Genomic DNA, 27,234 nt, shown 5'->3' with positions numbered 1-27,234 from the left:
AGAATATATTTAATGAAGTATAATAATTCATGCATTTGTATTTTGTTAGTGCTCTTATTTTTGAGTAAGACTGTTAAAAATATTTAATAAACATAAATAATTTTGATGAAGTAGCTAATAAACAACTTCCTAACATTCAAATCAGTTAACACTAGAATCCCTGAAGCCTACGAAAAAAGTCGTAATCCCGGGCCACCTTAAATTCCTTAGCACCTCTCCAGAACAGTGATATTTCAGTTCTGATATTAATTGTAGTTTTACTTTTTATTTTATTTTATACAATTAATTTTTATTTTTATTTTGTTCTAGTTTTCAGTGGAGTCAACAATTTTGATTTTTATTTAATTCTGTTTAAAATTTTAGTTTTAAAATTTTTTGATTTTATTTTATTCTGGCATTTTTACTTAGTATTAGTAAAATTTTAGTTTTTTCTGTTGTAAGACCACAAATGCTGGCCTACGCATATTTCAATGCAAGTTATGTTTCAGTGAACAATATACACTCACAGTTCATAATTCCATTAAACACAGCTTGACTATCAATGATCAAATAGATTAAGTGGCCTAATGAGTATAGTCAGCAAGATGAAATGTTTTAACTCAAGAAACCAGTCTGTGCAATCATGTTGCTGCTAAGCTTAAACAAGCACGCATTTCAAGAGATTTGTTCATGTTGCAACAACGTCCGTTGCACAGATAGCCACACAGTGAAAATATTCGCTTGACAAGCGCCACACAGACAAGGTCCTCAGCCACTGGCGCCAGCAGACTGTACAGTATGTTGACGATTTCTGCTACCTGTATTGAAGCAGTGATGTGTGGTGAGGTTCATGGCTGATGAGGCACTGACTCCTTCAGAATCAGACTTACAAATATATGAAATATATCGGGAATTATTATTTTTATTTAATTTTAGTTTCTCTGTTTGTCTTAATTTCAGTTCTCGTTGTTGTAAAGCGAAAAACAATATTTTTAGTTCTAGTTCTCATTTTCGTTATGAAAATATCACTGCTCCAGAGTGTCTTTTATTTTGCAAATGTGTCAGTCAGCGCAACAAGCAACAAGCACCCTGCTATCTCATAACCCCCACACCGCAGATTGAGTTGGACAAAAAGGTCTCCCAACTCATGTGTGTTTATCTGGATGTGAGGTGCCTGGAGTTCTATAGGATAAATATCGTTATTTGGAACGCATGCATTTTATGTGTGTTCCGTGTCTACAATGATCTGGGTAAATGTAGGGTGACAGGAAATGCGAAGCAAGAAATGTTGAACACATAGCTAAAATAGAAACTTTTTTCATGTTATAGTACAAATGACAAAATTTTGACATGAAGTGTACAATGTGTGAAGACTGAAGTCCAAATATCAAATAAATACTTTCAGAAAAGGTACAAGTATAACAAAGCAAGTGCTGTTTTATTCAAGAATATAATTGAAAAAAAAGAAATCAGGTTGACATGACCGCTTGGGTGGTGCAGCAGTAAGAACTGCTGATCAGGAGGTTGCGGGTTTGATTCTGGGCCCTTTCTAGATTTACCATTTTGAGTAGTGAGCTGCTCTTATTGTTACTATTGTAGAATAACAAACATACATTTGATTTGAGTCTGTAACAGCCACTGTAAATTTATGGTACTTGTAAAGGTTAGCTTTTTTTTTTTTTTTTTTTTTTAAATTCAGTTTTATTCTGTCAGTCATGTTCACACTCCCCCTGATCTGACACTGCTGTTTTTAAATAAAGACGTACTATAACAGAGGGGAACTCGGGTGAGGATGAGGGTTCTACATCGGAGAAAGAGAACAGAAGCCCTCCCCGCAAGAAATGTCCACTCACACATAAGAACAGCGCAGCTGCACCATGCATAAAGGTGAAAGATGGCACTGTTTGGATGCAGCAACAGGATGGCAGTCATCCTGCCAGTGAATCTGCCACACACATGTCCTTCAACAAAACAGCAGAGCCTACAGAGCCCACCAAGGTATTGTGCAAAGTTACGTTTGTGATTATGTTTCTTGATGATCTTTATATGAAAAACATTTATATGTTACTTATATAAACACCACATTGAATGTTGTTTACCTATATTTATTTACTTATCTTCCTAGACCGTAAAGTTACAAGTAGACTGCAGCACTTCCTGTGTTTCATCGACACAGGCTGACAAAGTACATGTGCAATGCCATTCCTTGTTTAGGAAAAGATCAGTTACATAAAGTGCAACGGCAGCTTCCACCCATAGCTATAGACACTTCAGTATGCTGACAGTGTATGTGCCCAAAAAAAGAAGTCTGACTATATTCTCCGTACCATTGCTCGCATACATGTTCTTACTTGCATGTAGTAACTTGGATCTGCTGACCCTCCCTTTTATATGATGAAATAGTATTTACTAGTCTTTAGGAATTTTTACAGTGACCAGAGACTTTCAGACAATATGCATCAAGAGTTTATATATTTGCTCACTAACCTTAAGCACTCCTGGTAATTTGTTACATTTCAGCCTATTTAATCTAACCAGTACTTCTTTTTTCTACAATTTCCAAATCACTAAATACCTCTTTAGTATACCCTAAATACCTTCTTAGTTGGGAGGTTATCAGCTTCTTCACATGTGAAACCTTCAGAAAAAGGCAAGTTTAGAGTATTTGCTGTTTTACCATCTATATATTTTAATGCTCCTTTTAATGGTCCTGATACACTTAACCTTCACCTTTTACCACTCTTTTACTACTAAAATACTGAAAGAATCACTTTGGATCATCTTTCGCCTTTTCTGAAATATTTATCTATAATTTCCTTTTAGCTTCTAGAATTTCCTTTTTAATAGTTGTTCATAAGCTCCCCAATGCTCAGAATCTTAGTGATTTTATAAGTAGCCTTTGTGGTCTCAAGTTATGTCATCTAAACTTTTTTGATATTAAAAAAATGTATTTTGGTTGAACATTTTTCTAGATTTTGTATCAGTCCACTGTACCCTATGATCCAGAAGGAATACTGGGTTCCCTTAATTCAGTTGTGATGACTTTCCTTGGTCTACAGGTAAGACATTAAATTTAAGTGATATTTTTTTAACATTAATTCTTAGAAGCTTGAAAAATGTTACGTTTCTTTTTTTCTATTTTTAAACAGGCAGGAAAGATTCTGATATATTATAAAGACCTTCACATGCAAATAATGGCAAAATTTCTCATGTGGGGTTTGTTCCTCGTAAGTGAAAAGATGTTTTTTTTCTACTGATTGTTATTTGTTCTATGTTAAATTATACAGTCTGTTAAGTTTCATTTTCAGTTTTCTGGTTGTGTCTGTTTGCCATACTGCCTTTTGTCCAACAGCTCAGCAAAAAAGTTTTTTTTGGATGAGTTTTTGGTTTCTCTAGATAAGACCTTTTAATTTTTATCATTATTTTTAAATTTTATTGCTGTTTGTTTTTTTTTTTTAATTGTTGTTGTATGTTTGATTTCTTTTTACATATAATTGTCAGTATTTTAGTCTTTTTGCCACTCTGTATATCTACAGCTGCATGTTTGGGGATTTTGTCATTTACTACTACATTTACATTTTAAAAAGGAAGAAGAGAAGGAATAAGGGTTTTTTTTTTCACTTTCATTCAAGTGGATTGCTAAGGCAGATCATCATAAGTGCTTTATCTTTTCTATCACCCTGGTGCTTTACATAGCTGGATATAAGAGGTTGTGCACCACTGGAACAGTTGGAGACTGAATGGAAAGGAAGATCTGAAGGTGGATGTGTGATTGCTGCCTTTACCAGTCTACATATCCTGAGGGTTTTGTTAAAAGGGTTTCAATAAGGCAGCCTTTACTCGAGTAAAGCAAATCAGTTAAACAAGAATCAGAACACTATCAGACCGGTGAGGCTTTTAATGCGGAGTGAGTTTTTGGAAGGTACACTGTTCCCTATGTATAGTTTCATTAAATTAGTGGCAAATTTGAATTTTTGATCTAGGTTTAATGTGGGGTTTCTATTGGAGTTTGATATAGTGAAAATGATGTGTTGGTATTATTGTTAGAGTAGCTTTATCATGGAATGGGAGTGTGGTAATGTGCCTAACTGGCATTACCAGCAATAAAAAAAAATTAGTTTTGTGTCCTCTGCAGAGTTATGAGAGAGGCATTTGTTAGGGGAAAAAAAGGACAAAAAGTTTAAAGAATAAAAGCTCGCCATTTGCAAAGTGCAGAGGGACAGCTTCACTGATGATATGAGCACATTTTGGGAAGCGTTGCGGCAGGTCTTGTGTGGAGTGGAAAGGCAGCTTTGCCATTGACCGACAGGGATGGCATTGTCTGTTTTCCACTCGTGCACGTGCCTCCCGCGACCTCATGACACTAGAAGAGTGAGAGAAAGTGCAAAGCACCTTAGTATTGCTTTGCCACGGTTTAGAAAAGGGATCCTGTATCGGCAGTTGTTTGGGCAGTAGCTCGGGGAAGGGAAGAAGGAAAAAAGTGCTTACTTTCAGTTTTAGGAGAGAAGCGCAGTTGCGTCTCAAATGTTGACATAGCTATGCTAGCGTGTGCCGGCTGCTCACACATTTATAGTAAATTGTGCGGGGTGTGAGACACCACTTTTTACAGATGCATCCACGTCATCTCGTGCCCATAGAGGGACGACGTTTAGCAGTGTAATTGGTCGGCGCAAGGGTGCCGAATACAAAAGGGAATTTCCGGCCTGTAGAGAGAAAGGTACTTGGTAGAACATTGTTTTGAGTTTCCCAAGCACTACTGCTTGTGCATTGATTTTTGAGAATATTTTTTTTTTTCTTGTATAATTATCTCTGGATTAGCTTTGGTGGAGGTATTTATTGTGTTGCGTTAATGGTGCACTGTTTATTTTTGTATATACACTTTTTCTATATTTTGAGTATTTTTCTTAGTAAACCCCATATTATACACTGTTTGGAGGAGCTGCTTCCTGACTTGGATTTCTGTGGAGGAATACAGCTTTTTTATTTTTGTGTATATATGGGTTTCATTAATTTGTGTGCATTTTTCATTTTTGTTTGAGACTTTCAGTCAGCACTGTAAATGGTCTTCATTTTTGGTCTCCGTTTTATAACTGTTTTGTGTGTCCCTTGCGGTATTGGACTGAGTATTGATAAATATTTGCCGCAGGACATTATTTTTCTTTTTCTTTTTTTGCACCTGCAAATAAAATTTCACTTTATTTTTGAAAAAACCCAAGCCTTTTGTGTCCAAGTCTCCCTGTCTTAAACCATCATCCTGGTCATGCTCAGTCCTACATACTAGACACCTAGAGTGTAGACTGGTGTCCTCCAATTCCCACTACATGGGGTGTCACAGGGTGGCAGGATGCTAAGTATTAATTGTCATTTGCTTTCTTTATATATGTTTTTGTGTTAGTATATAAATGGAATTGCTATAAATGATTGTTGGGATTCCTGGAAATGAAATGCAGGATTCCAGAATTCCCAGGACTGGATAAACACGTCGGGAATGGATTCCCTACTCCAGACTTTACTAAGTTCAAGGAAAGGAACAAAATAGGACAGAGATTTACTTTACTATTTCTTAGAGATTTCTTGCAAACTAATTCCTTAGGAAATAGTTATTATGAACTGTTATTTACAAATATTTATCCCTGTTAAGATGAGGGGTCTTATGTGACCCATAGGTTACATAGTACATAGTAATGCAGATCTTTACATGCTTGTACAGTGTTTCCATTTTTTTTTAAACAGGTTGGATGTAACTTCCTAAGTTCATAGGTATATACAAATGCAAACTTTGCAAATTATATAGTGAGTACACTTGAAGACTGATTTATTTAAACAGACAGGAAACAGATTGGTTTGAAGTGATTACAATTACTTGAGCCCGGCAATATCTGTCAGTGAACTATTAAACTATGGCCAGTTGACAATAGTGGAGAGGAGAACAAAAATTATATTTAGTCGTATCTCTTGAGAAAATAAACCATGAGAGTCCATTGTCAGTTATAACAGACCAAGGCAAAGACAGTATCAGACAAAGACACAGTCTTGTAGACCTCGGCCAAAGTGACCTACCACACTTCCTGGACATTCTGCAATAGACTCTGTGCTGGGCCATCTAATTTGATGATGTGATCCTAAACCCATGGAATCCAAGGCTCCCAGTATCTCTCAAATGTCTTTCTATAGGGAGTAAAACATCTTGGATATACAACAGTAGCAGAAAGTGCCACAGCAGAATACCAAGAAGAGGAACAGAACAATACATATTTTTGTAGAAATAGCTAGCTGAGATATGCTAAGCTAAAGTAGTAAGTCTTCAGCCTTGATTTGGAAACATGAACTGAAGAGGCATCTCTTGTGTAAGCAGGAAGATCATTCTACGGCTCTGGGGTCTTGTAACTAAAAACTTGATTTCCTACTATTGTTAATCCTTGATGTCTTTTGTAGGCTGGCATCTTCACATGTGGTTTGTAAGTAATGATGAGTTCAGATAAGTAAACAGGACTTTGAGCATTTAAGGCATATACTGTATGCAAGAAGGAGGATTTTTGAAACCAACTTTAAGCTTTGGTTACTGGGAGCCAGTGTAAATACCAAAGAATTGGAAATTATGTGGTTGTACTTTGTAGTTCTGTAATGATTTTTGCAGCAGCATATTGAATGAAATGGAAACTGCATAAAGAACCTAATTGTTCAACTGAGTTAAAACGAACGTTGTTGGGGTCTGTGTTATTAACAACAATAAGTAACACCTGTTGTTTTTTTTTTTTATTTAGAGGCAAGTAGTTCTCATCCATCCATGCTTTTAATTCACTGACACAATTAAGGACACTATTATATCAGAGAAGTGCATTCATTTTAAAAATAAAATAAAATTGTATATCATCTGCATGCGAGTAAAAATTAATATTATGTTTTCTAATGATAATTCCCCATGGAAGTACACAAAGTGAAAACAGTAAAGGTTTCAGAGCTGAGAACAGTAGTATACTATATTTTTATAATGACAGAGAAAAGTCAACACATTTTTGTACATACTAATATCAATTTATTAAATGTGAATTAAACCACTCAAGGATGGTGCCTAAGAGCCCAAAGTAATCTTTCATCCTATATAACAGAATAGAGTGGTCAATGGTTGTAGAGGCTGTAGTTAAGTCTTAACAGTAAAATTACTGTAGAATTTCTTTCCTCAGAGGATATTAGAATTCCATTTACAAAATGGGTTAGTGCCATTTCTGTACTGTGCCCTGTGCAGAATCCAGACTGCAATTTCTCAGATAACTTGTGATGTACAGTGCATCCGGAAAGTATTCACAGCGCATCACTTTTTCCATATTTTGTTATGTTACAGCCTTATTCCAAAATGGATTAAATTCATTTTTTTCCCTTAGAATTCTACATACAACACCCCATAATGACAATGTGAAAAATGTTTACTTGAGATTTTTGCAAATTTATTAAAAATAAAAAAAATTGAGAAAGCACATGTACATAAGTATTCACAGCCTTTGCCATGAAGCTCAAAATTGAGCTCAGGTGCATCCTGTTTCCCCTGATCATCCTTGAGATGTTTCTGCAGCTTAATTGGAGTCCACCTGTGGTAAATTCAGTTGTTTGGACATGATTTGGAAAGGCACACACCTGTCTATATAAGGTCCCACAGTTGACAGTTCATGTCAGAACACAAACCAAGCATGAAATCAAAGGAATTGTCTGTAGACCTCCGAGACAGGATTGTCTCGAGGCACAAATCTGGGGAAGGTTACAGAAACATTTCTGCTGCTTTGAAGGTCCCAATGAGCACAGTGGCCTCCATCATCCGTAAGTGGAAGAAGTTTGAAACCACCAGGACTCTTCGTAGAGCTGGCCGGCCATCTAAACTGAGCGATCGGGGGAGAAGGGCCTTAGTCAGAGAGGTGACCAAGAACCCGATGGTCACTCTGTCAGAGCTCCAGAGGTCCTCTGTGGAGAGAGGAGAACTTTCCAGAAGGACAACCATCTCTGCAGCAATCCACCAATCAGGCCTGTATGGTAGAGTGGCCAGACGGAAGCCACTCCTTAGTAAAAGGCACATGGCAGCCCGCCTGGAGTTTGCCAAAAGGCACCTGAAGGACCCTCAGACCATGAGAAAGAAAATTCTCTGGTCTGATGAGACGAAGATTGAACTCTTTGGTGTGAATGCCAGGCGTCACGTTTGGAGGAAACCAGGCACCACTCATCACCAGGCCAATATCATCCCTACAGTGAAGCATGGTGGTGGCAGCATCATGCTGTGGGGATGTTTTTCAGCGGCAGGAACTGGGAGACTAGTCAGGGTAAAGGGAAAGTTGACTGCAGCAATGTACAGAGACATCCTGGATGAAAACCTGCTCCAGAGCGCTTTTGACCTCAGACTGGGGCAACGGTTCATCTTTCAGCAGGACAATGACCCTAAGCACTTCAGGACAACTCTGTGACTGTCCTTGAGTGGCCCAGCCAGAGCACAGACTTGAATCCGATTGAACATCTCTGGAGAGATCTTAAAATGGCTGTGCACCGACGCTTCCCATCCAACCTGATGGAGCTTGAGAGGTGGTGGAAAGAGGAATGGGCGAAACTGGCCAAGGATAGGTGTGCCAAGCTTGTGGCATCATAGTCAAAAAGACTTGAGGCTATAATTGCTGCCAAAGGTGCATAGACAAAATATTGAGCAAAGGCTGTGAATACTTATGTACATGTGATTTCTCAGTTTTTTTTATTTTTAATAAATTTGCAAAAACCTCAAGTAAACTTTTTTCACGTTGTCATTATGGGGTGTTGTGTGTAGAATTCTGAGGAAAAAAATGAATTTAATCCATTTTGGAATAAGGCTGTAACATAACAAAATGTGGAAAAAGTTATGCACTGTGAATACTTTCCGGATGCACTGTATATAGTGAGACTGAAGCGCATAGTGACTACTTTTTTTGAGTATTTTAGAAAGAAAAGGTAAATTTGAAATAGATTGGTCTTGTCATTGAAGTGATATCTATTTCTGTTTTTTTTCTAGTATTTAAGATATTCTGTACTTAAATAATTGCCCAAAGTATATATGAAACATGGAGAACAGACAAAAGGGAGAGAAAAGACTTCAAAAAGAAAAAAATGTGTGGTGATTTTCAAGTAAAAGTTATTTCTTTACAAGCATGGCATATATTGATCTGCCACTTAAAATTGTGTTCTAACATTTTTTAAGCATTTTTTTTATAAATGTAAACAAATAATTAGCTTGGTCTTGCATTTTATAACATTTTAAAACATCATAAAAAAAGGAACTGGAGAAAAATAAAACACAATCTAACAAAGCAAGAATTCATTTCCCACCCAAGTGAAATAGAGGAGAGCCAACAGCATAGAAAGAAAATGGAAATACAATTTAAAAAGGGAAAATGTCAATTTCCCCATATATGTATGCTTTTTAAAATGTTTAAGTCTTGCCATGTTTTCAAATTTCAAATAATATAGAACATCAGTTGCCCACTGACTTTAAAAAAGGGTAATACGATTCTGTCTGTCTTAATGACTTTCTTGGACTTGCCCGAATGGTTTTTCTACAGATGCTACAGTTTCTTCACTAACACGTGGCATCCACTTGGATATGGAATTCCTGTGTGGAGCTTCTTTCTTGTACTGGGTTCTTAGTCTTCTTTAGACAGCAGCAGTAGATTTTAGTTCAGCCAACTAAAGAACACGATTTACTTTCTCTTCTAGTGAACCCATTGGTCAAAAGTGATTCTGAAAAATATGTAATTTTTTAAGTTGAATTTCTAAAAATAAAACTTATAAAGACAAAAAAACTAGATGCATCAAGCTTTCTAATCCTTTTTACGAATTGTTTCCATCACATGTACTTACAAAGTTACAACTATTTTAAATTGCACACTGACTTTATGGGCATTCTGTATTTTGCACAATTTTAAATGAGATGGCTGTGATAGATGAGAGATTTTAAATTGAATTATTGAGTACTTTGCATATCTAGAGCTAAAGTGTATTCCATTTTCTGTGATGTTAAGGATTGTTGAAGGGAAGATTCTTTGTTTTATATGTTAGTGAAATGCTGTCCGAGTCTTCAAGACTGATCAGTATTTCTTCTGGATCAGAAATGGGTAGAAGGTGTGAAACATTGGGTAGGCTTCATTTAATAACATTTCAGATTTGAAAATAGTGAAAAAACTGTGTTTTTGGAAAGTTCAATTCAAAACACAATTATTGATGTAAATATGTTGTCTATATACAGTTCTCTGTATCTTTATCTCAAACATTTTCCAAAGATCAAATTCTGTGTAGGTTTGAGACGGTTGTAAAAGGTGATTATCATGTAGAACAACAACAGTTCAAAGCATCTCTGCCTTGAAATGCATCCTGCATTGGTTCTATATTCTGAGTGATTGGTGGATGACTGGATTATTAGTATATTAACAAAATTTAGTATTTAATGGGGTACAAACCAAGGAATACGAAGAAGTACAGCAAGAGTTAATTTCCTTTGTTGACCAGGCTGGTGTAAATTTTTAATTTGTGCCTCTTTCCAGGTCTTTTAGTGTATATCCGGCTTGTGAATTTGCTGAGCTAAAATCTTATTAGCTGCTTCTCTATGTTCATAATAATGATGTCACAATTTGAAGATGAGTTGTTCAGTTTTTTTTGTCAAGAGTTTAAATTCTGATTGTAGAGTTGGCCTTTTCCTGTAACGTGCCTCATTTGGAGACATGGAGTATTCATGTTCTATTCTGAGAATATAACTGATTAACACTGACCCCTTCTTGGTCCCCAATGTTTTTTCTTATGAGAGAGATATGAAATATTTTGTCTTCATAAAAAAGCCTTCAAACTTTCCCAAAGTATTCCTCTGAAAACCTCCGAGGATACATTAGCCTCTAAAAGTAATTGAATTTGTTTAGAGGTGACCTCTGTAAAGTATGCATCTGCTAACAACAGGGCTAAGACGCCATTTACAAGATGAGTTTGTAGGGCAAAATGATACAATCTCCATGATCTGAGATAACAATATTATTTGATAGTGGGCAATAAATTTATTAATTGATGAACGTATAATCAATTTTTATACAGCTATGATGTGCCTGAGAGAAGTGGAATAGTCTCTTGAATTTGAATTTAAGAATCTCCACGGGTCTTGTAAGAGCTAAATTCTTTAAGTTAATGTTAGTGATAAATTTATCTTAGTTTGCTTAGTTTTCATCTTGAATATCATGTAGCCTCAATGTTGATAATGGAAAATTCAATTTCACCCCTATAAGTTGAAGGTAATGGAATGTTCTTAATGTTAGCTCTGAGTGACAACAAAATAGCCCATAGTTTGAAATTAGACCATTTGATGGAAACATAAACCACTAGTCAGATAGACATTAAGGGCATATAGTTTTCTGACTGTTAGTGTACATGGGTCAAACGTAGGTCCTAGTGTATGCAATAACAGATAGAAACCTTAGAAATATAACCTAGATACTTACCAAAGATAAACAATTTCCCTTTGTTTGCATGTATTCTCAACTTCTTTATTTATTTTTTATGTGAACGGATTGCTTTGGATTTCACTAAAATCTTTAAAAGGAAGACATTTGGACTGTGAAGTTTTTTTGTTGTTGTACTACTGATGGAATGCCTTTCTTGTAGCTGCATTTGAACTAATTTGAATATTTAGAAACCCTCGACAAATGCAGCTACAGGTCTAATAAATTATGAAATTATGATCCATTACAAACTGTGTGATTTGCTTTTGCACTAATGGATATTATCTTCATTGTAGTTAATGATCTATCCAGATCTAGATATAAAATGCAATTAATATCTCCAGCCATTCTAATTTTATGAGTGCTCATATTGGCAATTGATGCAAATAAGTTTTGGATTAAATCTCTAACATCCATATTCAGTGCATATACGTTTATCAAAATTACTTTAAAATTGTACAAATTACCCATCTCCATAATATAGCACCCTTCAGGGTTAAATATGACATCTGATGCTACAAATGAGATTGCCTTATGTGTTAAAATTCCCACACATCTGGTTTTTTTATATAGCTGGAGGGAACAATTAGGCAGACCAGGTCTCTTTGCAAACTTAATTGGTCCTTACTTATTATGTGAGTCTCCTGTAAAAATACTATTTTAGCCTTTAGGTCTGTGAGGTGGGAGAATATTTTTTTCTCTTTAGATCGCGATTGAAACCTTTGACATTCCGGCATACAAAGTTCAGTGTTTGGTTAGAGATGTACTGCTTCAGAAAGTTTGTGGACATTTTGTAATCTTGAGTAAAAGTATATTGCAATTTCAGAATTTAGCTTTAACTCTAATTTCTTATCATTGTTGCCAGGTATTTTGGCTAAGGTTTTACCATTAAAGAATTTAATAAAAATCTGCGCTACTAATGTCCAAAGATACCTTCTGTTGTGGTTCAGGATTCCCATTTGTTAGACTAGCAACTAGTCTAAAACTACACAAGGATTTTTTCTATTGTCATTTGTTAATCTAGAATAATACTCAGAGTCATTCATAAAGAGAGCTTTTTTATACTTTTTAACACTGTCTAGCCATGCAGTTCAGAAGACCTGCACCTTTGTTATTCTCCATCTACACAAGTTTTTGGCACTATAATCAAATAATGTGAGTACTCTCATTAAACCATTTTGATTTTCTATGTGCTTTCTTAACACCAGTATCCCTGATGCCTGCGAAAATGTTCTTAAATTAAGGGCCACCTTAATTTTACCCACATCTCCTTATCACTACACCAATTGCCCACCAATAAGCACCTTTGTTTTGCAAATGTGTCAATCGGCTGCAGGCAGGTAGCCTGCTATCCCATTCCCCAGCAAGGCAGCCGAAGTCTGACATAAAATTCTCACACTCTCTTTATCTGGGAGTTAGGTGTCTGGAATTGTATAGGAAAATAATATATCGTTGTTTGGAATACATACATTTAATGTGTGTTCCATGTCTACAACGATCTGTGTAAATATAGGATGACAGGAAATGCAAGGCAAGAAATGTTGAACACAACTTAAAACAGAAAATTTTTCATCTTACTGTAATAATGTCGAAATGCCGATGTGAAGTGTATAATGTGTGAAGACTGAAGCCCAAATATCCAATAAACACTTTCACAAAAGGTTTAACAAAATAAGTGTGCTTTAATTAAGGAGCAAAACCGAAGAATAATAAATTGTTCTATTTACATGTTGCTGCCAATGTGTGAAAACTGAAGCCCAAATATCAGTCGATACGAAGTAAAGATGATTGCATGCATGTGTGTGTTTGCACGTTTCACAGTAGTAACACGGCTGTCTTGTAGATATCTTCTTGGCTGGTGCAGGGTTAAGAACTGCTGCTTCGTAATCAAGACGTTGCAGGTTCGATCTTGATTGACACATTTACAAAACAAAGGTGCTTCTCGGTGGGCAGTTGGTGCAGTGGTGAGAAGCTGCAAGTTAAATTAAGGTGGCCCGGCATTACGAATATTTTCACAGGTTTCAGGTATTCTAGTGTTTAAAGTATTTGGTTTAAGGGAGCTACTGTACCCAAGGCCTCATTTAACACTAGAATTTCCAAAGCTTGTGAAAAAACTCATAATCCCGGCCCATCTTAAATCCCTTCACACCTCTCCGTCAGTGTCTTTTGTGTTAAAAATGTGTCGATAAGCACAAGCATCAATCAGCCTGCTATCCCATCCCCCCACCAATGCAGAAAGGGTAGAAAGTTCACTCAGCTCAAGTCTGTTTACCTGCGTGTGAGTTGCTTAGAGTTGTATAGGGTAAATAATATATTGTTACTTGGAATACATGCATTTCATGTGTGTTCTGTGTCTACAACAATCTATGTACAGTATATACATCGTTTAAACAGAAACGTTTTTCATATTTTAGTAATAATTGACAAAATGTAGACATATGAAGTGTATAATGTGTGAAGCCTGAAGTCCAAATATCAAATAAACACTTTTACAAAAGGTACAAGTACAGTATAACAAAACAAATGCGCTTTTATTCAGGAATATAACTGCAGATAAAGAACCTGCGTTAGGGTTTGACATTGACATCCCTTTAATATGACCACTTTGGTGGCGCAGTGGTAAGAACTGCTGACTGGTAATCAAAAGGTCACAGATCGACCCCAGAAACCCCTGTTTTGAGAAGGGAGCTGCTCTTATTCTTACTATTTTAGAGTAAAAACATACATTTGATTTGAGTCTGTAATAGCCGGTGTAAATTTATGGTACTTGTAAAGGTTAGCTTTTTTTTTTTTTTTTGTAATTATTTTTCTTCTCCTAGTCATGTTCACGTGCCCTCCCGATCTGACACTGCTGTTTTCACATAAAGACGTGCTATAACAGAGCTGAACTCAGATGATGATGAGGGTTCTACATCGGAGAAAGAATGCACATTGCACTTTTGCTGTCGCTGTACTTTGTATATAAATGTTAGATCAAATGTTATTTACCTATTTACCTTGCTCACAAAGTACATGTGTAATGACCCGAAAAGTGTATGCTGACACTTCAGTACACAAGCAATGGTATGAGAATGCAGTCAGACTTCTTTTTTTTGGGCACTTACACTATCCAGATCTAAACACTAGTGTGGAGAGTCACTCGCGTACTGAAGAGTCTATAGCTGCAGGTGGAAGCTGGTGTCGCACTTTTGCCATCGCTGTACTTTGTGAGCATGTCCATGTCGATCAAACACAGCAAGCTCTGCAGTCTACTTGTGACTTTACACTGTAGGAAGATAAGTAAATAAATCAAGGTAAACAACATTTGATCTGACATTTATATACAAAGTACAGCAACAGCATAAGTGAGACGGCAGCTTCCAACTGCAGCAATTAACATTTTTATGTCTAGATATGGAAAATATGTCCTTAATTATACTCAATTACCAAAATGTGTGTTATATTGATGCAGTAAATGTGCTATGGAGTAAATTACATTCATCTTCTTTGGAAGTATGCAGATCATAAATGCTTTTAATATATTATATCACAAGACTTTTCAATATAATTTGTCACAAAGAGTTTATTTTAACATAATTTAATATCCTTATATATTCATTATATAATTTGCATGTGAAGTGAATATCAAAAAATATATAAAATAATTAACCATGCTTTAACAAGTGATATTCACAGGTTTCATCTACCAAAAGTTGTTGTGCATTGAAAGTTTATTAGCTTATTTCACAAATGCACTTGCATGTCCAGCCAGCTTTTGAGCGCAAAGCAGGATAAAAATAGTTGTAGTGGTCCAGTGCCGCTAAGATTCACACTGTCAAGAAGACAGTGATTTATTTATTTTTATGGAGATCTCAGGGACGCTCCCAGCCTTGGTCCGACCCATACACACTCACAAACAGAGACAAAATAATGCACTTTGGTATCAAACAACAATTAAAGAATATAATGAAATTAAATGAAAACAGTACCACCCCTGTACCCCTACAGTGATATTACATTAAACACACAAACACAAACAACCCCCCACAGCAAAGTCCATAGAAAACTGCACCAGATGTAATAAAATGATGAAGATAGTAAGTCCAGAGATCTGTACGCTGAAAGGGAATGAAAAAACAGTTTTACTGGTGGTCCCAGAAAATGGTGAAGACGGGTGGACGGTTCAGGAGTGCTCCTTTTCTTGCTGGAAGGCCATGAATCCACTATCAGTCCTCAACACACAGGTAGACAGAAGACAATCCAGACTGCAACAACGAAACAATCCAGGACACGACGACTAAGTACGGTTTATACAACAGAAGGCAGACAGACAGGTACACGGAACACAGATTACATAAAAAACACTCTGCCCACGTTGGACACCTGCCCTCCTTTTAAGAGCCACTCTGACCACCTTTGACCCCAACAGCCCCTGTACCCCAGACAGAAGACCAATCAGAGCCTCTGCAGTTTTAACTTATAGTAGCAATGCTAGATAGTAAATGAAATATTAAGTATGCAGTACACAGTAATGGTGTGGCTACTTCAAATATACCCTGAACTGTGATTCCTCATATACACAGGCCAACAGCAATAATAGTGTACAGGACATTTTATCCATTTTGTTAACCCAATTATGCTAAAAGAGCAATTATGTGTATACACTGAGTGAAGAATAGGATACAACACTGGAAAGAGCGCCAGTCAATTGCCATGCACACATACACCCATTTTGAACCAGTTTAGAGATGCTAATCTACCTAACTTGCACATCCTTGGAATGTGGTTAGCTGTGTTGTCTCATTTCTACAGATTCATGGGTTTTAATCTCAACTCTCATATGCTCCGTCTGTGTAGAATTTGCATGCTCTCCCAGTGGGCATTCTTGGATTACCTTCCCTATTCCAAAGATGTACAAGCTAACATGACTTGTGACTTTAAACTGTCTTTTTCTGAATGTGTGTCCGGTGATATAGAGTGCATGGTTTGTTTCTAAGTTGCAGGCAATGTTGCTGTACCCTAAACTTAATTTTATTATATGGGGTAATAAAATATGCTATGCGACAAGCTATTTCACTGAAAAAATGACAGGCAAGGTGACTCTGCATGAAGTTAGAATTTGCAGACCAGATGTGTAACGGCTGTCAACACTTACAGATTTTAAATGTTTCCCTAATGCATGACAAGGAGGAAAATAACAATGAAGCTAAGCATCCTATACCTTGTGTTACAATAACCAGACATAAGAGTTGTGAAAATGTTTGGGGCAGCCACCCGTATAATTTGGTTTCCTGGCTGCAAAGTTGCTTTCAATAGATATGCACTGATGTGCACAAAACCGAGTCCAAAACAGAACTGAGGGAACAGGGAAAAGGTGGAGACTTTTAAAGGGGAAGACAGGAAGTGAAGTCAAAGGAGTCGGGCTCATGAAGTCTTCTGTCATTGGTGCGAGCCCGGATGTGACATCACAAGGGCTGGAGCCGGCAAGGTCTTCTTCCATTGGCTTGGTCCCAGAAGTGACATCAAGAGGACCAGGTGGGATCTCCCGTGAATGGTCTGCAGGCAAGGGAGAAAAAGAGTCAGTGCACTCTGCCACATCCCGGTATGTCTTGGAACTGCCCTTACTCAAGCCCTTTAGCTGCCTCCCATGCGCACGTGTGTGAAACTTGCAAAGTCGTACTTGCGACATAAGAGTTTCCAAACTTTATTTTTATTCTTGGCAGTTAAGGTTGATTGCATCTCTGCATTATTTTTATTTGCTCAGTATTTTTCCATTTATTGATGTGTGCATGCACACTTCATGCAAAATGTGTTTGTTGGCTGTGCAGAGGTTAAAATTGACATCTTTAAAAATCAAACATTTGACAGAGAAAAAATGCGTAGTGTTATTGCTTTGTAATGAAAAATACAACAGTGGAGTATACTAATTATACATTCATTGACCAATCAAGTATTCTGAATTAAAGTACTTGATTTAATGTTGTCTGACTGAAAATATTCTTCCTTGGCTTTTCCTATACCTACTTTATATTTTGTACCCCCCTTAATTATAACACTGCTCACGAAGAACCAGGCTAATAATAATAAACCTGGTTGATAAACCAGGCTTCTTCCAACAAAGCATTCATTTTATTATATCCACATATTTTTTATTATATTATATCCAATGCGGATCATATTTTTCCATATCTTCCTGTCCTCTGCATCTTGCTCCGTTACATCCACCACCTGCATGGCCTCTCTCACCACATCCATAATCCTCCCCTTAGGTCTTCCTCTTTTCTTCTTACCTGGCAGCTCCATCATTATCATCTTTCTCCCAATATACCTAGCAACTCTCCTCTGCACATGTCCAAACCAATGCAACCTCACGTCTCTGACTGACCTGACCTGACCCTCTAATGTACTCATTTCTAATCCTGTCCATCCTCGTCACACCCAATGAAAATTTTACAATCTTTAACTCTGCCACCTCCAGCTCTGTCTCCTGTTTTTGGTCAGTGCCACCGTCTCCAACCCATATAACCTTGCGAGTCTCACTACCATTTTGTAGACCTTCCCTTTCACTCTTGCTGGTACCCATCTGTCACAAATCACTCCTGACATTCTTCTCCACCCACTCGACCCTGCCTGCACTCCCTGCATCCTAACCATTTCTCTGACCTCCCTTTTATTCACACATATGTATTCTGTCTTGTTCCTATTGACCTTTATTCCTCTCCTCTCTACAGTAGAGCATATCTCAACCTTTCCAGAGTCCCTGATATAATCTTACCTCTACGTTGAATGCACCCATCACTCCTACTGCAGACCCCACCACTGTTACACTTCCCTTGTACATATCCTATACCACTCTTACATACTCTTACCCCCAGCTTTTATCTGTATCAGTACCTGAGATGATTCTGAGATTTTGTTGAATATCTTCAGTAACCTTAGGAAATGTCAGGAAAAGGTTTTTCCATTGAAATTAAAAAAAAAAATGAATTGACCTTTCTCAATCATTAAATATATTTTGGTATAATATACTCCAAGCATGCCGTATTTCAGCTAAAATTATGTCTCACCTAAAATTGTCTAAATATGTAAGTAGGCAAGACCTATGCCATCAAGCACCCATGTCACTAGAGCTTGGATTTGTTACTAGATTTTGAAAAGGTTCTACACTTTGTATATCTCTTATATAGCCTTGGATCTAAAACCACTCCTAAGATTCTTACAGCAATATCTGGAGTATTACCAGATGGAATAGCAGTGTACTTTGAAAAACACAGGTTACTCTTTAAATAAAACAAAAAAAAATTAAGGATTTTTTCCCCCATCCTCTTATGTAATGTAAATCTTTTAATACAAATAACTGATGTTCTTTTACGTCCTATAGGCTGCTGTACTCTGTATGTCTTTCAAAGTGACTGATTTTAAATGCATATATTTATAACATCAGGGCAGTGGTTATTGCAGAGATGCGTTTTTCTCCATAAACTCTTATTATTTTTATTGAATATCTCATAAAGTGAGACAATGAAAATAACTTATAATGTCAAGATCAAAAAAGTGGCAGATAGGAGAGAAATCATGCTCAAAACAGACAGTGGTACTACAGTGATAGAACTTGCAATAAGGTTGTTTCCATTAAATACACATTCTGATTTTCTTTTTCAGGGAATTTTATCAGCAATTTTAACACAGTGTTCAAAAGACAAGGGTTTCATACCTGTCAACAAAAATCTATGGTAAGTTAAAACAGTCATTTGCACATTTTGGCTTCTCTCTTTCTCAACTGTACATCCTTATTTCATTATTTGTAGAATCTATGTGCAGCTAGTTTACTGTACCATTGTGCAAGTATTCACTGTGGGGGTTGTCCTGCAGTTTTCCTCACACATCCCCAAAGATGTACAGGTTAAGTTGATTGGCAATTTTGAATTTATCCCCTGTGAATGTATGAATGAGTGGGCCCATATGATGGGCTGGTGCTCTATCCAGGGTTTGATCCTACCTCACACCTTATGCTGCCAGAAACTGCTCCAGCCTAATTTTTGAAATACTAATTTTAGTTGTTTAATTTGCTAATATATTGCAATTTATTATGTGTTTCTATTTTACTGAAACTGAAATATCTTGAGAGACATAAGTATGACAGCGCCTTTTTTATGTAGACTGTGAAGCACAACATTATGTCTGATCCTGCATAAAATAATAATGCATTTAGTTTTACAATGCACCACTATGGTAGGCATTTCAAATTTGAGGTTTTGTTTCAGTTTCCCACTTTAACATGCCCTGTAAGCACTTGTGTGAGCCATCAAAACAACAAATTAAAGACCTTACAAATGTTACTTCCTCTTTTCTCATTATACCTTGCAGTGCAGTGGTCTTGAGCCATTGATTATATTTTAATCCATCTTTTGCCAGGATCTTCATTTTTTTTCCTTGGTCATAATACTCTTTTCAGCTGCTTCTTGGATGTATTCATCACAAACTGCATCCTTCTAAGACTTCCCTAAATCTTTTTCCTCCATACGTTATTTTGGTACACTGTATTAATCCCTGAGTGGAAATTGTATTTTCGTATGAACTTTGGAGGTCAGAGAACCAGTGTCAGTCACTGTACAGTGCCCCTGGAGCAATTTTCAGGATAAGGGCCTTTCTCATGTCCCAGTGGATTACAATCCCTTTGGCAGTAATGGGATTTGACCTGGCAACCTTACAGATTCCAGCACAGATCCCTGGCCTTAGAGCCACCACTCCACTTTTTGAACATCTTTTTTCATTAATTCATCCATATTAAATGTCAGTACCACTGTAACTGTTCTATTTTTATGACTTAATTGAGTGTTTGTGTTTCCAATTCTTTGTTTGATTTCTTATCCTGTCTCTTTTTTGTTTCATCTACCACTTGCCTTAACTTAGGCATTTCCACTGACGTTATTTTTTTGTTTAGAATTGCCCAAGATTCTGAAGTGTATAATATCGTTGGTGTGTGTATGTGTATATATATATATATATATATATATATATATATATATTGTGATAGTTGCCCGGACACAACCAGTCAGAAACCACTTCTTTATAAAACACACACGTTTATTAAACATTAAATAAACAATTCCACCACTACCCACAAAGCAATAATCACCCCAATATCTCAGTCCTTTGCCGCCTCTATCCTCCTCCGGGGAGCTTCGTCCTACTCCCACTCCCGACTCTGGCTCTATGACTGTAAGGAGGCGGCCCCTTTTATTCCCGCCCGGATGTGCTCCAGGTGGCTAATGACGTCCATCCGGCAGCACTTCCTGGTGTGGCGGAAGTGCTGCCCTTTGCCCCGGAAACACTCCGGACTTTCCTGGCAGATCCCTCCGCCATCTTGCCGAGTGTGGCGGAAGTAACAATATCTGGGTCCCACGAGGTTTATAGCGCCCCCAGGCGGTGGCCACGGGTCCCAACAAGTCCAACAGGTCTTTCTCCTTTCCCGTGGTCCTCTCCTGCTCCATGGCGGTTGTGCCCTCGTGGCCCGGAAGCTATTCCCGCCACCTTCCGGTCCTTTCAGGCGTCCCGGCCAGGTAATCATCCTGGCCACCTGTGACAGTGCCCTCTTTCCAGCGAAGAACAGGACTGTTCCCGCGAGTGTATAATGAAGCGGGCAATCTCTGTTTCTCCCGGCTTGGCCCTGTATAAAACAAAACAGACACCGGGGCGGAGACGTTGCCCTGACGCCACTGTCTGGCTTTTACTCTGAAATAGGGCCAACGCTCCCCCCTGTGACCAGCACCCTGGTCGCCAAAACCTTGGCACCCGCTCCATTTGTTTCCACTCCCCGTCCTCCAGATACTTAGGGAAATCGCTCTTGCTGACTGAGGAGCACCCCACAGCTCCTGTAGAGGACCGTTTGTCCCCTTACGTGCGCTCACGTACTCACTACTCACACTGTAGGAAGAACCGGCTTTCCTCCTCCGATTCTCCCTATTCCTCTGGGGCTTTCTGACGGCCTGGGTCTTCCTATGGAAGAGGAAAAGACCCCTTGCCGCCTGTGCCCCTACAAACTGACGCGAGCGTGATGCTGGCTCTGGCGGTAGAGCACTAGGACCCTGGGTACTAGTTAGCCGGCATCCTGGCTCCACCCCTTCCCAGCGATCAGCCCTTCTTATTTCTCCGACTGCAAACTGACGCGAGCGTGATGCTGGCTCTGGCGGTAGAGCACTAGGACCCTGGGCACTAGTCAGCCGGCGTCCTGGCTCCACCCCTTCCCAGAGATCAGCCCTTCTTATTTCTCCCTCTGTCGGAGATGCAGCTACTAAGTCCCTGGAACCACGCGATCCAGGAACGAATTTGCTCGCACCTCCCTTTTTTTTCTCCGGTAACGGTTTCACTTGCCTTTACCGTCACCAACCTCCAGCCAAAGTTTCCAGCGTCGCGCCCATCCACCCTGTGATGTTCAGGCGACCGCCTTCCTCTCCAGCTCGTCTTTAAATACACGGAGGTCGTTTTCCACCTGCATGATCCCCTGCGCTAATCGAAGCATCGTCTCCGATTCCTTTGGATCTACAGATACAAACACAGAATCAGCCAGTGGAGGATTTAATATTAAATCGTTCCTACTCACCGGCTTTTCTTCTTGTCTCTTTCTTCCGGGTTCCACCGGACTCTGCCCTCGCTCGAGATTGACGTTCGCCTGTCCCGTCTTCAACCAATTACCGACGGGCACATGGCACACACCGTCCAATCTCTCGCCTGTCACAGGGCAGGACTTCCGGTCTTCAGCCATCTGCTCTATTCTCCCAAGGGATATATGAGACTCCTCGCAGCCACTCTGCCTTGGCTTCTTGAGACACGGCGGATCCTCCAACCACTGACACGGTTCCAGGTACACTCCTCCTGACGATTCAGTGCTAGTGCCTTCTGCAGTCCCTCCGCCGATGACAGACGCTGGGGAATCCCCTTCTCCTCTGCCTTGGCTGGCCCCTCTCAACCCCCTTGGGTGGAAAGCAGCACTCTGGAGAGTCTCCGGCAGCCTCAGGGTGATTCGCAGAACGCCCGTGGTGTGTGTGTGGACCGGCGCCATACCAGGCATGTGCATGGCTGACTGGGGTACCGGGCAATTCACAAAAAATGTATTTAGTGAGTCCCCCTCTTGATAGCAAGTGGGAGGTCCCTGTTCGGGCGCCATTGTGATAGTTGCCCGGACACCACCAGTCAGAAACCACTTCTTTATAAAACACACACGTTTATTAAATATTAAATAAACAATTCCACCACTACCCACAAGGCACAAAGCAATAATCACCCCAATATCTCAGTCCTTTGCCGCCTCTATCCTCCTCCAGGGAGCTTCGTCCTACTCCCACTCCCGACTCTGGCTCTATGACTGTAAGGAGGCGGCCCCTTTTATTCCCGCCCAGATTTGCTCCAGGTGGCTAATGACGTCCATCCGGCAGCACTTCCTGGTGTGGTGGAAGTGCTGCCCTTTGCCCCGGAAACACTCCAGACTTTCCTGGCAGATTCCTCCGCCATCTTGCTGAGTGTGGCGGAAGTAACAATATCTGGGTCCCACGAGGTTTATAGTGCCCCCAGGCGGTGGCCACGGGTCCCAACAAGTCCAACAGGTCTTTCACCTTTCCCGTGGTCCTCTCCTGCTCCATGGCGGTTGTGCCCTCGTGGCCCGGAAGCTATTCCCGCCACCTTCCAGTCCTTTCTGGCGTCCTGGCCAGGTAATCATCCTGGCCACCTGCGACAATATATATATATATATATATATATATATATATATATATATATATATATATATATATATATATATATATATATATATATACACACATACATACAAACATACATACAAACATACATACAGTTAGGTCCATAAATACTTTGGACAGAGACAACTTTTTTCTAATTTTGGTTCTGTACATTACCACAATGAATTTTAAATGAAACAACTCAGATGCAGTTGAAGTGCAGACTTTCAGCTTTAATTCAGTGGGGTGAACAAAACGATTGCATAAAAATGTGAGACAACTAAAGCATTTTTTAACACAATCCCTTCATTTCAGGGGCTCAAAAGTAATTGGACAAATTAAATAACTGGAAATAAAATGTTCATTTCTAATACTTGGTTGAAAACCCTTTTCTGGCAATGACAGCCTGAAGTCTTGAACTCATGGACATCACCAGATGCTGGGTTTCCTTCTTTTTAAAGCTCTGCAAGGCCTTTACTGCAGTGGCTTTTAGTTGCTGTTTGTTTGTGGACCTTTCTGTTCGAAGTTTAGTCTTCAACAAGTGAAATGCATGCTCAATTGGGTTAAGATCAGGTGACTGACTTGGCCATTCAAGAATTTTCCACTACTTTGCTTTAATAAACTCCTGGGTTGCTTTGGCTGTATGTTTTGTGTCATTGTCCATCTGTATCATGAAATGCCGCCCTATCAATTTGACTGCATTTAGCTGGATTTGAGCAGACAGTATGTCTCTAAACACCTCAGAATTCATTCGGCTCCTTCTGTCCTGTGTCACATCATCAATAAACACTAGTGTCCCAGTGCCACTGGTAGCCATACACGCCCAAGCCATCACACTGCCTCCACCATGTTTTACACATGATGTGGTATGTTTTGGATAATGAGCTGTTCCATGCCTTCTCCATACTTTTTCTTGCCATCATTCTGGGTAGAGGTTGATCTTGGTTTCATCTGTCCAAAGAATGTTTTTCCAGAACTGTGCTGGCTTTTTTAGATGTTCTTTAGCAAAGTCCAATCTAGCCTTTCTATTCTTGAGGCTTACGAGTGGCTTGCACCTTGCAGTGCACCCTCTGTATTTACTTTCATGCAGTCTTCTCTTTATGGTAGACTTGGATATCGATACGCCTACCCCCTGGAGAGTGTTGTTCACTTGGTTGGCTGTTGTGAAGGGGTTTCTCTTCACCATGGAAATGATTTTGCGATCATCCACCACTGTTGTCTTCCGTGGACGTCCCGGTCTTTTTGCATTGCTGAGTTCACCAGTGCTTGCTTTCTTTCTCAGGATGTACCAAACTGTAGATTTTGCCACTCGTAATATTGTAGCAATTTCTCGGATGGGTTTTTTCTGTTTTCACAGCTTAAGGATGGCTTCTTTCACCTGCATGAGAGCTCCTTTGACCGCATGTTGTCGGTTCACAGCAAAATCTTCCACATGCAAGCACCACACCTCAGATCAATTCCAGGCCTTTTATCTGCTTAATTGATAATGACATAATGACGGACTTGCCCACACCTGCCAATGAAATAGCCTTTGGGTCAATTATCTAATTACTTTTGAGCCCCTGAAATGAAAGGATTGTGTTCAAAAAATGCTTTAGTTTGCCTCACATTTTTATGCAATCGTTTTTGTTCACTCCACTGAATTAAAGCTGAAAGTCTGCACGTCAACTGCTGTCAACTGTTTCATTTAAAATTCATTGTGGTAATGTACAGAACCAAAATTAGAAAAAAGTTGTCTCTGTCCAAATATTTATGGACCTAACTGTGTGTGAGTGTGTGTGTATATATATATATTATATATATATATTATATATAAAATAATATTTAGTGGCAGGCAGCCGGGGTCCATGCCCAGCCGGGACGCACCTGCACACTATATTCAGGGGGAGCAGCCCTGGATAGTGCAATACCTCCCCCTGGACGCTAGATGACACCCCCCCCCGCCCCCCCCCCCCCGAGTTTGAGTGATACCTCAGTTTCCCGCAGGGCTCCATAGGAATTGGAGTTGGGTGCAGCCCTGTTGGGTCCCGCAGGCACCGCCTTGGGGTGCTGTAATTGTGACTCCTGAGTCCGTGTGGGCAGCATATTCATCACACCCGGAAGTGCAGCCGGAACTCAGCGATCAAGCACCTGGAGCACTTCCAGGTGGATCATAAAAGGAGCCAGCGACCACCACTCATCGGTTGGTGTCTGGTTGAGGAGGACAAGGTTGCCTGGGAGGAGTGATGGTGCCAGAAAGAGAAGTGCTTTGTGTTACACTTGGTGTACTGTTATTTGGGACTGTGTATTGCCTGTGGGGTTCACGGGGAAGACGTGCCCCACAAGTGAAGAAAAATAAATATTTGTTCTATTTTAAATGTGCCTCTGTGTCCATCTGTGTCGGGTCAGGTGCATCCTTTATCCAACCCGCTAAATCCTAACTACAGGGTCACGGGGATCTGCTGGAGCCAATCCCAGCCAACACAGGAAGCGAACCTGGGTCTCCAAACTGCGAAGCAGCAGCGCTACCCACTGTGCCACTGTGCCGCCCACTATACAGTGCATCCGGAAAGTATTCACAGCGCATCACTCTTTCCACATTTTGTTATGTTACAGCCTTATTCCAAAATCGATTAAATTCATTTTTTTCCTCAGAATTCTACACAAAACACCCCATAATGACAACGTGAAAAAAGTTTACTTGAGGTTTTTGCAAATTTATTAAAAATAAAAAAACTGAGAAATCACATGTACATAAGTATTCACAGCCTTTGCTCAATACTTTGTCGATGTACCTTTGGCAGCAATTACAGGCTCAAGTCTTTTTGAATATGATGCCACAAGCTTGGCACACCTATCCTTGGCCAGTTTCACCCATTCCTCTTTGCAGAACCTCTCAAGCTCCATCAGGTTGGATGAGAAGCATCGGTGCACAGCCATTTTAAGATCTCTCCAGAGATGTTCAATCGGATTCAAGTCTGGGTTCTGGCTGGGCCACTCAAGGACATTCACAGAGTTGTTCTGAAGCCACTCCTTTGATATCTTGGCTGTTTGCTTAGGGTCGTTGTCCTGCTGAAAGATGAACCGTCGCCCCAGTCTGAGGTCAAGAGCGCTCTGGAGCAGGTTTTCATCCAGGATGTCTCTGTACATTGCTGCAGTCATCTTTCCCTTTATCCTGACTAGTCTCCCAGTTCCTGCCGCTGAAAAAAATCCCCTTAGCATGATGCTGCCACCACCATGCTTCACTGTAGGGACGGTGCCTGGTTTCCTCCAAACGTGACGCCTGGCATTCACACCAAAGAGTTCAATCTTTGTCTCATCAGACCAGAGAATTTTGTTTCTCATGGTCTGAGAGTCAGTCCTTCAGGTGCCTTTTGGTAAACTCCAGGTGGGCTGCCGTGTGCCTTTTACTAGGGAGTGGCTTCCGTCTGGCCACTCTACCATACAGGCCTGATTGGTGGATTGCTGCAGAGATGGTTGTCCTTCTGGAATTTTCTCCTCTCTCCAATCAGTGACAATCTGGTTCTTGGTCACCTCCCTGACTAAGGCCCTTCTCCCCCGATCGCTCAGTTTAGATGGCCGGCCAGCTCTAGGAAGAGTCCTGGTGGTTTCAAACTTCTTCCACTTACGGATGATGGAGGCCACTGTGCTCATTGGGACCTTCAAAGCAACAGAAATTTTTCTGTAACCTTCCCCAGATTTGTGCCTCGAGACAATCCTGTCTCAGAGGTCTACAGACAATTCCTTTGACTTCATGCTTGGTCTGTGCTCTGACATGAACTGTCAACTGTGGGACCTTATGTAGACAGGTGTGTGCCTTTCCAAATCATGTCCAATCAGCTGAATTTACCACAGGTGGACTCCAATTAAGCTGCAGAAACATCTCAAGGATGATCAGGGGAAACAGGATGCACCTGAGCTCAATTTTGAGCTTCATGGCAAAGGCTGTGAATACTTATGTACATGTGCTTTCTCAGTTTTTTAAATTTTTAGTAAATTTGCAAAAATCTCAAGTAAACTTTTTTCACGTTGTCATTATGGGGTGTTATGTGTAGAATTCTGAGGAAAACAATGAATTT

The 27,234-nt window shown here is 39.5% G+C and overlaps 1 protein-coding gene across 2 annotated transcripts in view; it reads left to right on the top strand.

Annotated features, from left to right (window-relative positions):
- hgsnat (heparan-alpha-glucosaminide N-acetyltransferase) overlaps positions 1–27,234 on the top strand; it is a 379,450-nt gene that overhangs the window by 289,676 nt on the left and 62,540 nt on the right. For both annotated transcript variants that reach the window (XM_028802147.2, XM_028802148.2), the window contains exons 14-16: positions 2,952–3,038; positions 3,129–3,206; positions 19,104–19,174. In XM_028802147.2, the coding sequence (XP_028657980.1) occupies positions 2,952–3,038; positions 3,129–3,206; positions 19,104–19,174 (236 nt within the window). The remainder of the gene's footprint in view (positions 1–2,951; positions 3,039–3,128; positions 3,207–19,103; positions 19,175–27,234) is intronic.

Source organism: Erpetoichthys calabaricus, chromosome 5 (genome assembly GCF_900747795.2).
Source record: "Erpetoichthys calabaricus chromosome 5, fErpCal1.3, whole genome shotgun sequence".
In the NCBI taxonomy this organism is placed as follows: domain Eukaryota; kingdom Metazoa; phylum Chordata; class Cladistia; order Polypteriformes; family Polypteridae; genus Erpetoichthys; species Erpetoichthys calabaricus.
The sequence above is the reverse complement of the archived record's forward strand: the minus strand, read 5'-3'. Positions and strand labels throughout refer to the sequence as shown.